Here is a 12,077-nt window from a genome sequence, read left to right on the forward strand (position 1 = left end):
CCTGGCAGAGGACTCAGTGAAGGACCTTCTCCGGTTTCCTCGGGAGGCTGTCAGGTGGCGGGGGAGCCGAGCCCCCCGCGCCTCGCTGGCCGCGCCGGCTCCCTCCTCCCGCCCTCCTCCTCGCCCTCCTCCTCCTCCTCCTCCTCCTGCTCCTCCCGCCCTGGTGCGAAGGGTTTTCGCTGCTTTTCCCTTTTCTTTCCTCCTCTCTCTCCTCCGCGGAGCGCAGTGCCGGGAAGCGCGGGCAGGGGCGCGGGGATGGGGATGGGGCGGCCGCCGGCCCCCAGCCTGCCCGCCCGCTCCCGCCGCCCGCCGCCGCGTCCCCTCCCCGGCCGGCGGAAGGCGGTGGCTCCCCCCCGCCGCCCGCCTCGCCTTCTGCTCTGAATCTCTGCCCGTCGGCCGATCTGGGGAGAGGCGGGGAGGGGGTCCGTCCCCTCGCACTTTTTTTCTCCCCACTTCTTTCCCCCCTCCTTTTTTTGCCCTCCCCCCATCACCCCCCTTCCCACTCCGCAGCCCGTTTCTCCGCCGCAGGGGCTCTTCGGTGGCCATGCGGCCGGTCCTGGGCGAGCGGCTCTAACTCGCCCCCTCGCCCGGATGGGCCCCCGGAGCCGCGGGCGGATGGAGCCGAGCTACGTCGTGGGTATCTGCTGCCTGGTGCTGCTGGAGCCGGGCAGGGTGTGGAGCGGCGAGCCCAGCACCGGGGGGCCCGGTGAGAGCGGGAACAGCAGCCAGGCACCGGCGGCGGAGACCACGGCTCCTGCGCCCACCGGGGCGGCACCAGCTGGGGGGGACCGCTGCCGCGGTTACTACGACGTGATGGGGCAGTGGGACCCGCCGTTCAACTGCAACGCCGGCATCTACCAGTACTGCTGCGGGACCTGTGGGTACCGCTTCTGCTGCCAGTTCAAGCCCGGGCGGCTGGACCAGAGCGGCTGCTCCAACTATGACACCCCCAATTGGGTGAACACAGGCCAGCCGCCCGCCCGGGTGGACGAGACCCCCGAGGATCCCACTCGCGACAAGACCAACATGATCGTCTACATCATCTGCGGCGTGGTGGCCATCATGGTGCTGGTGGGCATCTTCACCAAGCTGGGCCTGGAGAAGGCACAGGGTCCCCAGACGGAGATGACCGTCTCCAGGTAAAGGGGTCCGGTCCCTCCACCCACCCTGCTCGATCCCCCCCATGGGTTGCAGCCCATGTCCCCAGTCTCTTGCGTAGGGTGAGCCCTGGCTTCACCCTGGGGCTGCCAAGAGGGTGAGGTGAACCCCAAACCCCCCATCCCAGCATGCTGAGACACCAGGGGAGTGGGGTGGCTGCAGCCCCGCAACCTGTCTCAACAGGGAGGGCTGCCAGCCAGGACAGCCTCCATGAGAAGGGATGACCGTACACCTGTCCCCTCTCAAAAGGACCTGCTCTGTCCCTTGAGGAGGCCTGTGCCTGGCTCAGGAGAGTCGTCCCCATCGGCCATCGGGGTGGGTGACATGTGAGCTATAGGACGTGACTTCCCACGGCCCCAGAAACAAAGCTGTTGTTCCCAATGTGCGGCGGGAGGCGAGATCGGGTCCGACTGTGCGTGGGGTGACTGGGGACCGCAGTCCCCTTGGGCTCAGCCTCGCTGGCAGTGCAGGGTGAGGAGACAGCAAAGACAGCTCCACTGTGGCTGCTGCGGCTCCTCGGTGTGTGTGTGCACACGTGTGTACACACGTGTGTGTGCGTGCGCGTGTACACACGTGTGTGCGTGCGTGGGCGCCTGCCTCTGCGCCAGGGTGGGACATCACCCTTGCAGGGGGTGGTCTCGGCTTCTCGGCTGCACACCCTGTGGGGCTCAGCCTCCAACGGAAAGTTGGGCAGACTCCCCCCGGCCCCCAGCCAGGGCTGAGCACGAGGCTAACAGGGGGAAGGTCAGGCATATCTTGGCTTTGGGGACCCCCTGAGCCTCTCCCCGCTCCCACCTGGCTCCCACAGCCATCAGTGCATCTTCCTCTCTCCCTCCCGCAGCAGTCGTGGCTCCAGGTACATGCTTTTTGCCCCATTTCTGCCCACCCCCTACCCGTTGCCGCACAGGTATCCCTGCTCCCAGCACTGAGGTGTCACGAGTGGCTCGGTCTCAGCCTCGCAGGATGCACCATCGGCCTATCTGGGGGGCAGCAGGGTCGTGTGCCCAATGCTGGGGCACATGGGGACAGGCAGGAGGGAGGGATGACCCCTCTGGCCTGGGGTGGGGAGGGGCAGGGCATGGCAGGGTGTGGCAGGGCAAGGCCAGGCAAGGGAGGGCAGGGCTGGTGGCCCCAGCCCCAACCATGGCTCCGCTGCCTCGCTTTCCACTCGGTGTCACGTTGTACAGCTCCTCCGCTTAGGTAGGTTTTTCTGCTCCCTCCTTTTTTTTTTTTTAATGTATGTATGTATTTATTTTTTTTACCAATCACATTCAACGAGTTTAACACTTCGAAGCAGCTGCCGGCAGCTCCAGCCTCCCCGCGCAGCTCTGCCCCTGCGGCTCTGACTCAGAGCTGTCCCTCCTCGGCCTCCCCCCGGCGCACACGCCATGCACATGTGTGCACACGCGTGTGCGCACACGCAGAGAAGCGGAGCAGGTTCACCGAGGTGGTTGTTTTGTGGTTGTGCTGTGAGTGCCCCAAATCGAAGGGGGAAGGATGGAGGGGGGACCCAGCGAAGGCTACAGAGGCAGAGAGAGGGGCTGGGGGGATGAGCTGAATCCAGTACCTCGCCGAGCAGCGGGGTACACGCTCTACTTTGCGTCTTCCCAGTGAGGACATCCAGCTTGGCGATAAACCTATTTTTATGCCATTTGGTTCAGGGATTTTAGCTTAAAAAAAAAAAAAATTAAAAAAAGCAGAGCTGGAGGAGATTATTTCACTGGGACCATCAGGGAGCCACCCTGATTGCACCCCCCAGCACAGACACCCTCTCTCCCTCCCCTGGGGCACCCACATCCCGCTGCCTGCCTGGGGCTTGGGCAGCAGCTGGGTGCTGCACCGCAGCTCCAGACCTGCTGCACCCCGTCTGTGGACCCACCCCACTGCTCGCACCCACCCCGGGGAGCCGAGGAGGATCGCCATTCTTGGGGAAACATCGCATCCACACAGATCCCCCTGAGCTGTGAGGCAATTTTGGGGGGATCCACACTGCAGCCCTCTCCATGGCGAGGAGCCTGGCCAGGTGCCACTGCGTGCCTGCGCCTCTCCCCCGTGTAGCCTGAGGAAGTGCTGGCACCTTGACAGGATCAATACAGCCTCTGCCAGCCTCCCGACTCCCCTTCCACTTGTCCGCTGCCACGTCTCTTTTTGGTATCTACCCCCTGTCTCCTCCTGGGAAAGAGATGCTGTTCTTGGGGAGAGGTCGGCCTCTGAGATGCCTGGACCCAGGTCCCCATCCTGTGCCAGTGGGTCTTGCCTTCTCCCATCACCAGCGGCCGGCGGGACTGCTGCCACTCGCCGGTGGGGTGGTTTCTGCAGGGAGCCTCAATTCTGTGCTGCTGGAGCCATGTATTTCCCCATGTCCCTGCTCCCTCTATCGCTCATGCAAGTCTGAACTTTCCCCATGAGTTTAGGGAGATTGGTGCCCTTTCTCCTCAAACTTGCAGATCTTTCAGGCGCTAGCATACGGAGTGGGAGAAGGCAAGTTTTCCTTGCTCATCTTTGTGGGACAAGCTCAGAAGGGCACCTTCGTCACCATAGAAGCTGGGAGAGGGCTCGCCATCTCCCGTGCCCCATGTCCTTCTGCGTAAGCCACGAGCGGCTCCAGTTCCTTGGGAATGGCGACTGACAGGGACCAGCTCTGCCGCCCAGGAAGCCAAGGCAGGGCGGGAGCAGTGAATCGCGTACAGAGCCCTGGGCAGCAGGCAAGGCACCGGGCCAGCACAGCCGCCTGGGTGCTTGGCTGGTGGAGCCAGTGCCAGGGGCTGGGTATGTGGCATTGGCATGTGAAAAGGGATGCTGTCACCTCTGTCCCGCTGTATGCCCAGTTGGCCCCAGGCAATACATTTCATCTCAGCGCCTCAGAGAGAGCGGGGTTATTTCTAGCTGCCGCATCCCTCGTACCCACGCACGGCTCCGGCCATGGGCAGTGCCACCTCGCCTCCCTCCTGGTGCCTCAGGTAGGAGCTTCTCATTTGCTCCTTGGGCACCGCATCGTGGCCTCGGGCCAGCTCCCTGTTGCACAGTCGGCTTAGTTTCCATTCCCATCCCTCCCTCCTGCTGGGGTTTTTCCGCTCCTGAGGAGCAGTGCCTGCTGCCCCGCGACAGCTCCCACCACCACTGCTTGCAGGCTTCCCACTTTGGGGGGTGGGAGGTCTACCACTTCTGCACCTCTAGACATTGTTCATCATGGTCCTGGTCCTGATCCGAGCCCAGGAAGAGCGAATAGGTGCAGAGACTGCACCAGCTCCTCCCAGATGGAGACACCTGAGCTCCCTGCTCAGTCCTGGCTTGCTGCAGCCCTTGTCCAGCTTGTCCTGAGACCCCCTGCACCTCAGCCACCTCCAACACAGCTTCTTCTCCCAGCTTTAGCTGCCGGTCCACCCAGGGGAGCAGATGTCCGAGCGGCTGCAGCTACCTGGTGTGTGTCCCCCCCCTTCCCATCCGCTTTCCTCCTGCAGGGCCTTATGGCATCTCCTGCAAACCCCTCTCCTTCCGGCTCGGCTCATGCTTGGCACCCGTCCCTAGCACTCACTCAGCCTGGCCAAACCCCGCGTTGAGTCAGGAACACCTGCCCGTGTTTTTCTTCAGGCCTCAGATCTCCAGGGACGTTGGGTCCCTGGGGGCCCCTGGGATCTGGCTGTGCCCATCGTACGAGCGCAGGCATGGGCACCGGACCTCTCTCCTGATCCCTCCTAGGGGGAGGTTGCCCATGGGCTGATGCCCATGGGGCGAACATCCCTGTGGGAAGAGTTGAGTGAGGAGCAGCCTCCTGGGGGGCAGTGGGAATGCTGAATTGAGGCAAAACAGCCAGTGGGAGCAGGTGCCCTGGCAGCAGCAGCAGCCGAGCCCCCTAATGCTGGCTTTTCGCCAGGTTTCAGGACCTCCCCTGTGCTCTTTGGGGTCATGAAACCCAGCCCTGCTGTACGTCTGACTGCAATGGACGTTTCTCTGGCAGCACCCCAGTCCACGGCCATACCTGAGGTCAATGCCCACAGTAGCATGCAGCGGCGAAGAACTAGAAAAGGTTTTTGCAGGCAGCATGGTGAGTTATCACTTGCCGCCCTGGCACTCTGGGGAATGAGGGGACCCAGCTCCAGCAGAGAGGGAGACCCGAAACTCCATTCCTGGGCACCATGTCCAGCCAAGCGGGCTCAGTCCCACCACCCAATGCTTTGGCCAAGCTCCATCATGCCCAGCTGCAACTCCATTTTTGCAGCAGTGCCTTGCTACCCTCAGGCCTTCTTGAGCATTCATGAGTGTCCCAGCCCTGGTGGGCAGGTGTCCTGTGGTGCCCACACTGCTAGGTTGCAGAGATGGGCATCTCCTGCCCCGAGCAGATGCACTGTAAGCCATGGGAAATGTGTTCCCCCCAGGGAGGTGAAGGTGACGCTTTCGCTGGGCATGGAGGTGGCATGGCTGGCCAGGGTGCCAGCCTACCCACAGCTGTGGTGGTGCCACATATCTCCTCTGCCACTTCATCTCTGCTCCAAACCTCTCCACCCTGCTCGGCCAATGGCTGCCACCTTCTGCATCCCCTCCAAGGGTTCACTCTAGCTCAGGGCAATGTCACTTTGCCTGTCACTCCATCATCTCTCCTCTCCTCTGGTGGCAGTGCTCCCATCTCCTCCCATTGCTCCCTGTCTCCTTGCTCAGGGCTTGCAGCCACTCTCCCAGTGGGCTTGCTGGGCACAGGGCTTGGGCCTTCCAAAAGCAGGTCAGCCCCTGGGTTGAGGTGCTCTGCCAGGCCCTGGGTCCCACTGCAAAATGAGCACCTCCATTTCATGCACTGGTGGCTTCTCCAGGGATGGCTCAGGAGCACCGAGCGCTACATGCCAGCTCCTGCCGTGGAGCTGTCGGCACCCATCGTCAATGCTCCTGGATCTGTCTCCTTGCTTGGTCTTGGGGCTCACACCAGGCTTTTTTTGGGGACCTTGGTGGCCAAGGCTTGCTGTGGAGGTGGCTGCACACCCGTGCGGGTGAGGCTTGTGCTCAGGAAAGCCAGGCAGTAGCTGGGAGCAGGACCCTGCCCCAGCGACCTTCACACATGGCCCAGAAGGCCAACCACGTCCTGGGCTGCATCAAGAGGAGCGTGGCCAGCAGGTCGAGGGAGGTGATTCTCCCCCTCTACTCTGCCCTCGTGAGACCTCACTTGGAGTACTGCGTCCAGTTCTGGAGTCCCCAACATAAGAAGGACATGGACCAGTTGGAGAGGGTCCAGAGGAGGGCCACGAAGATGATAAGAGGGCTGGAGCACCTTTCCTATGAGGACAGGCTGAAAGAGTTGGGGCTGTTCAGCCTGGAGAAGAGGAGGCTCCGGGGTGACCTTATAGCGGTCTTCCAGTACCTCAAGGGGGCCTACAGGAAAGATGGGGAGAGGCTGTTCAGGAGGGCCAGTTATGATAGGACAAGGGGTAATGGTTTTAAAATAGAGGGAGGTAGGTTCAGGTTGGATATTAGGAAAAAATTTTTTACTATGAGAGTGGTAGAACACTGGAACAGGTTGCCCAGAGAGGTGGTGGATGCTCCATCCCTGGAGACGTTCAAGGCCAGGTTGGACAAGGCCCTGAGCAACCTGATCTAGTTGGAGATATCCCTGTTCCTTGCAGGGGGGTTGGACTAGATGACCTTTGAAGGTCCCTTCCAGCCCTAACCATTCTATGATTCTATGATTCACATGGCCTCATGTTCTTGGCATCCATGGCCACGGTGGTGGACAGAGACCTCTGACGCTGCTCGTTAGTGTTTTGTTGCAGATGAGTTGTGCAGGTTTAAAGCCTCATCTGCCCCCTGTTCCCCACCTCCACCTGCACCCTGAAGCCATCTCAGTGCCACAGACCACTGGGTGACCACCAGAAATGTGGCCTGAACTTCCCCAAGCCCCCCAGCCATGGGACCAGGCTGGGGCTCATAAAATCCCCAAAAAACAGACGGTGAGACAGTAGTTCCTCAGCACAGTGTCACCCTACATGTCCACCTCCCTTTCACTGCCAGGGAATGGGGCCAAGGGGAAGGGTGCAGACCCTGGGGTCCTGCCAGCAGCCCTGGCCGGCAGCACGGCTTGTGGTGCATGGGCAGTGGGTGAGCCTGGGTGTTGCTGGCGCTGAGGGCTCATGCATGCTTCCCACTTTAACAGAATCGCTTGTTAAGAGCTGCTTGCACCGTTATTCTTAATTGTTATCATCCACACACCGCGGGCGGGCAGCGTGGAAGGCAGGCTCATGAGAAACAGCACTGATGGATTTATCTGGAGAGGAAAAGTCACAGATAAAGGATTGCTCAAGCTTCATAAATAGACCCGAGGAAAAAAAGATAATATTTGAAAAAAAAAATAGGTCAAATCACATTGAACTTCCTGGTGAAACAAGCCTGTTTGAGTGCTGGGCCCCGGGGACATGGGAGAGCAGGCAGCAGCCTGTGGGGAGGGGGCTGGCGAGCAATGCACCCCGGGCAAGGTGGGAGCTGATGGGGCGGCAGCTCCCTGTGTTGACAGCCCATGCCCACAGCCTTGAGGGACCTGCCCACCCCTGCCCTGCCCAGCCACAGCCCGCTGCCTGCCTGGGCTTGCACCCAGAGCTTCTCTGGGTGCAGCACCCCATGGCCAAAGGAGCCTGGCTGGACCCAGAGCTGGGGTCGGTCTGCTGCAGGAGGGCTCCTGGGGAGGCGCAGGCTTTGAATAGCTGCAGGATGGAGGTGCCACAGCTTCCCCAGGTATTTGACCACCCTCACAGGAAAAAAGGTCGTTTCTTCTGTTTAAACAGAATTTCCTTTGTGTCGGTTTGTGCCAGTTGCCTCTTGCCAGCCTGGTGCTGTCCTTGTACTCTCCCTTCAGATATTGACATACATTGATAAGGTCCCCCTGAGCCTTCTCTTCTTCAGGCTGAACAATCTCAGCTCTCTCAGCCCTTCCTCATAGGAGAGACGCTCCAGTTCCTTCATCATCTTCATGGCCCTTCGTTGGACACTTTCCAGCATATTCATGTCTCTCCTATACTGGGCAGCCCAGAGCCAGCGCTCCAGGTGTGGCCTCACCAGTGCCAAGCAGAGGACCTGGGCCTGCTGGCAATGCTTTACTTAATGCAGCCCACAAGACCATTTGCCGCCTTTGCCCCAAGGACACATTGCTGGCTCATGGTCAGCTTGGTGTCCACCGAGATCCCCAGGCCCTTTTCCACCAAGCTGCCTTCCAGCTGGTCAGCCCCCAGTATATACTGGTGCCAGGGGTTGTTCCTTCTTCATTTCAATTTGTTCGGCTCCCTGAGGGTCTTGTTGGCCCATTTGGAGATTAAGTGATCCCAGGGGGGTTGTTACCCAAAGCTCCCCAAGGATGATGTGAAATGAACCCAAAGGGCAAGCGACCCTTCCTTGTAACTTTGCTCTTGCCATCACCCTGTGATGTTGATTGGATACAAACCAAGAGGGAAAATGTCCTGGGAACAGCTGTTGGGGCCCCGTGAGCATAGCGCATTGCTTTCCCCGTTGTTCTCACTGCCTTCCTTGGCAATTCCCCGCACTGGGTTCACTGGGCTTTTGAGCACTCTAGAGCCATGAGCTAACATATCCACCAAGTCAGGATTATTCCTCCCTTCCTCTCCAATTTGCATTTATCCACGTTGAGTTTAATCTGCTGTTTTATCGTCCAGCCACTTGCTAACCGTGAGCTCCTGCTGCAGCTCCCAGTGTGCATCTATGAGCCAGCCAGAGCCTTCGAGGCGTGAGGCATGCTGACAGTGAGCCAGGGATTAGGGAGCCAAAAAAATCCCCGAGTGGACACCCCTGAGCCCTTGCAGTCATGCAGGGTCTGTCTCTGCAGAGGGAATGGCAGGTCTCCTCCTCGTGAAGCCCCACAGCAGCAGGAGCATCTCATCCTGCCCCGGGACTTGCTGCTCAAAGCCACAAGGCTGCCTGGGCCTGCCCTGCTCCGGCACTGCTAGTGTGCCCCACGCTGGTATCACTGGTGTGCCCTGCTCCAGCACCATTGCTGTGCCCTGCTCCGGCACCATTGCTGTGCCCTGCTCCAGCACTGCCAGCATGTCCCGCTCTGGCACCGCCGGTGCGCCGTGGTGAGACTGCAGCATCTCTATCCATGAATGTTAAAGGAAATAGGGCTTTATCTTATGTAATGGTGTTTAAAGTTTAATGATGTTACTTATAAGGATGGCGTTATGCACAGACAGTGCGTGTGCCAGGGGCCGCTGCTAGTTCATCCTCCTCTCTGAAGAGGCACAAGTGGCCTCTAATCCCTTACCTTAGGGATCTTCTCTGCTTTGAAGGGACTCAAGTGGAGGTGTTGCCTCCTTTCCCTCCTTCACCAGACTCTTGTTCCAGCGCTGCATCCCCCAGGTGTTGCTCCAGCCACTGTCAGTTTGGGTTCCTCCAGCTCTGTTTGTCATACACTTGCAACCCACTCCGAGCCATGTGTCTCCCTCACTGCTCTCACCCGCTGACACTCCGGACCTTGGTGGGCTCAGCCCCAGCCAGACCCCAATTCACTGTTGTCGGGGGCTTACCAGCCCTCATGCAAAAGCTGAGTTGGGAACCTGGGTGCGCTCATTGCTCTCAGCGGCTGTTTCCTAGCCTCAGGCTGCCCAGCTCTGCCTCCAAAGAGGGGACACTGGGGGGGCATTGGTGGGGCTGGAGGAGTGGAGTATTATGCTAACAGCCATTCACCCCCTCCCCAGGACACTGACAGACCTGCTGAAGCAGCCGGGCCATGGTCCCTCCGAGCACATGGACGGCCTCATGGGGGACGTGCAGGTCCCGCTGGGCGAGGGGCTGGCCCGGGGGCTCCCCAGGAGCAGCACAGGTAAGGCGCTGGCGCGGTGGGGAAAAATAAGTTCCCTCGGGTGAATAAAGGCAGCAGGAGGGTGCTGCCCACGGCTGAGCCCCCCGCCCGCCTGCCTCTGCCCCCCAGACAAGCCACCCTTGAACAACGCAGTGGCCATTGCCCCTCCACTGGGGCGGCCCCACAGCCACTGCAAGCGCCTGCCACTGGCCAGCAGCCTGGGCCTGCCGGCCCCTGCCTACGCCGCCTACGCCACCCTCAAGGCTGGAGGTGAGTGCCGCTGCTGCATGGGCCGGGATGGCAGCCGGGAGGGAATGCGCTCTGTGGACCCTGCGGGTGGGCGGGAAGGGGCGGGGAGCTCGCAGAGGAGCGGGCAGGACGAGCACCCTGGTCCCGCAGGGCTCCCAGGACAGCTGCTCATGGCTCCGCCACTGCCCCACCAACCTGCGTGTTGCCCAGCCAATCAGCACCCAGGATCCCTCATGGAGCCACTCCACTGCCCAGCCAATCAGAGCTCAGGGTCCCCCATGGATCCACTGTACTCTCCAGCCAATCAGAGCTCAGGGTCCCCCATGGATTCATTGCACTCCCCACCCAATCAGCACCCAGGATCCCCACTGGAGCCACGCCACTTCCCACCCAATCAGCGCCCAGGATCCCCCATGGAGCCGCTCCACTGCCCAGCCAATCAGAGCTCAAGATCCACCATGAATACACTGCACTGCCCAGCCAATCAGCACCTAGGATCTCCCAAACCTCTACACCACTCCCCAGTCAATCCATGTCCAGGATCCCCCCACTCCCCAGCCAATCAGCACCCGAGACCCCTCCCATCGTTCCCCCCACAGTCTCCCCATGCCGGCAGAGGGGGTGTCCCTGTTCCGGAGGGGTGACGCTGTGCCCCTGTCCCTGCAGACAGCACCGCCGAGGACTTCTACAGGCGGTTCGGGGGGCCGGAGGCACCCCCCGCCGGTGCCCTGCCCTTCCCACCCGCCGAGGTGCCGGTGCTGCCTGAGGGCTGCCCTCCGCCCGCGGCCAAGGCCAAGGGCCCCCAGCTGCCGGGGGGCCCAGCATTCCCAGGGGGATGGGAAGGGGGCCTCTCCCGTGGCCCCCGCCGACCTGGCCTGGCCACGCTGCACCCCGAGGGGCCACCTGCCACCCCGCTGTATGGCCAGCCCCACCGGCACCTCGCCACCAACAGCAAGACCGAGGTCACCGTCTGACAGCGGTGCCATCAGGGAGCTGGGGCTCCCGCTCGCCGGAGCGTCACCAACAGCCTCCCCCGCGGGCGGCTGGCTGGAGCAAAGCACCATAGGTCCTACATAAACTGGGACGGCTGGCCACGGCAGGAGACACACGTCCTTCCTCACCAGGATGGGGGCTGCCAGCTGTGCTTCACCATCCAGGAGGCACTGGGAGCCACGCCATCCCTCACATCTGGGCAACAAGTTTCAGCTGTTCTCAGCCTGTCTCTCGAAGAGGCTGAGCCAGGGGCACACTGGCAGAGCAACGCGCTGCTCAGAGGATAGAGGCTGATGCCAGGCAGGCTACAGCCCCCAGGGATGGGAGGACATGTCCTGCTGGGGCCAGGCACTCCCACCTAGCTCCCATGACCAGGTGGGGGAAGAGCAACGGACTCAAAGCACTGTCCTGGTGCTGCCGGCAAAGCCTGAGCAGCCTCTTTCCCTCCTCAGTCTCCTCTTCCCCACTGCCCTGGCCTCCACCTTGTCAATAAATAATGCATTAAACTGTATGGCCTCAGTATGAATCAGCTGGGGGACCCCGTGCTGCTCCCAAAACCCCAGCCCCTTCCCCACGGGCAGCAAGGTGCAAAGCCCACTCCCACAGGGCCCAGGGGAATGCCCCTGCTGGGGGATGTGGTGGGAATGCAGCAAAACCCTTCAAGCAGCTACATGAATACCAAACAGATCTCCTCTCTCTGAAGTTTAATGGTTCTGACAGAATGCTAGCAGAGGGAGCAGAGAAACAAAGAGATGGAGTGGAAGGACGTCATTCCAAGCAAGGTCAGGTAAAAGCTTTCCTCCCATACAGATGCTCCTAAAATTGCAGGGTTCTGGCCCAGCTCTGCCTTGCTTGGCTCTGCTCAAGCCATCAGCCTCTTGGGTCGCTTCCA

The 12,077-nt window shown here is 61.0% G+C and overlaps 1 protein-coding gene across 1 annotated transcript; it reads left to right on the forward strand.

Moving 5' to 3' along the window:
- Positions 1-591: 591 nt before the first annotated feature.
- Positions 592-11,166, forward strand: SHISA8 (shisa family member 8). Its single transcript, XM_086611021.1, has 4 exons — positions 592-1,139; positions 9,840-9,964; positions 10,073-10,213; positions 10,859-11,166. The coding sequence occupies exons 1-4, from the start codon at positions 592-594 to the stop codon at positions 11,164-11,166; spliced, it is 1,122 nt and encodes a 373-aa protein (XP_086467147.1).
- The last annotated feature ends 911 nt before the right edge of the window (positions 11,167-12,077 follow it).

This window comes from Tauraco erythrolophus, chromosome 4 (assembly GCF_009769465.1).
Source record: "Tauraco erythrolophus isolate bTauEry1 chromosome 4, bTauEry1.pri, whole genome shotgun sequence".
Lineage (NCBI taxonomy): Eukaryota > Metazoa > Chordata > Aves > Musophagiformes > Musophagidae > Tauraco > Tauraco erythrolophus.

Bases quoted from the DNA above. Each gene is read 5' to 3' on its own strand.
- SHISA8 (XM_086611021.1), top strand. From the start codon at position 592: ATGGGCCCCCGGAGCCGCGGGCGGATGGAGCCGAGCTACGTCGTGGGT. The intron at 1,140-9,839 runs GTAAAGGGGTCC...CCCCCTCCCCAG, and splicing joins ACGGAGATGACCGTCTCCAG to GACACTGACAGACCTGCTGA. The intron at 10,214-10,858 runs GTGAGTGCCGCT...CTGTCCCTGCAG, and splicing joins CGCCACCCTCAAGGCTGGAG to ACAGCACCGCCGAGGACTTC.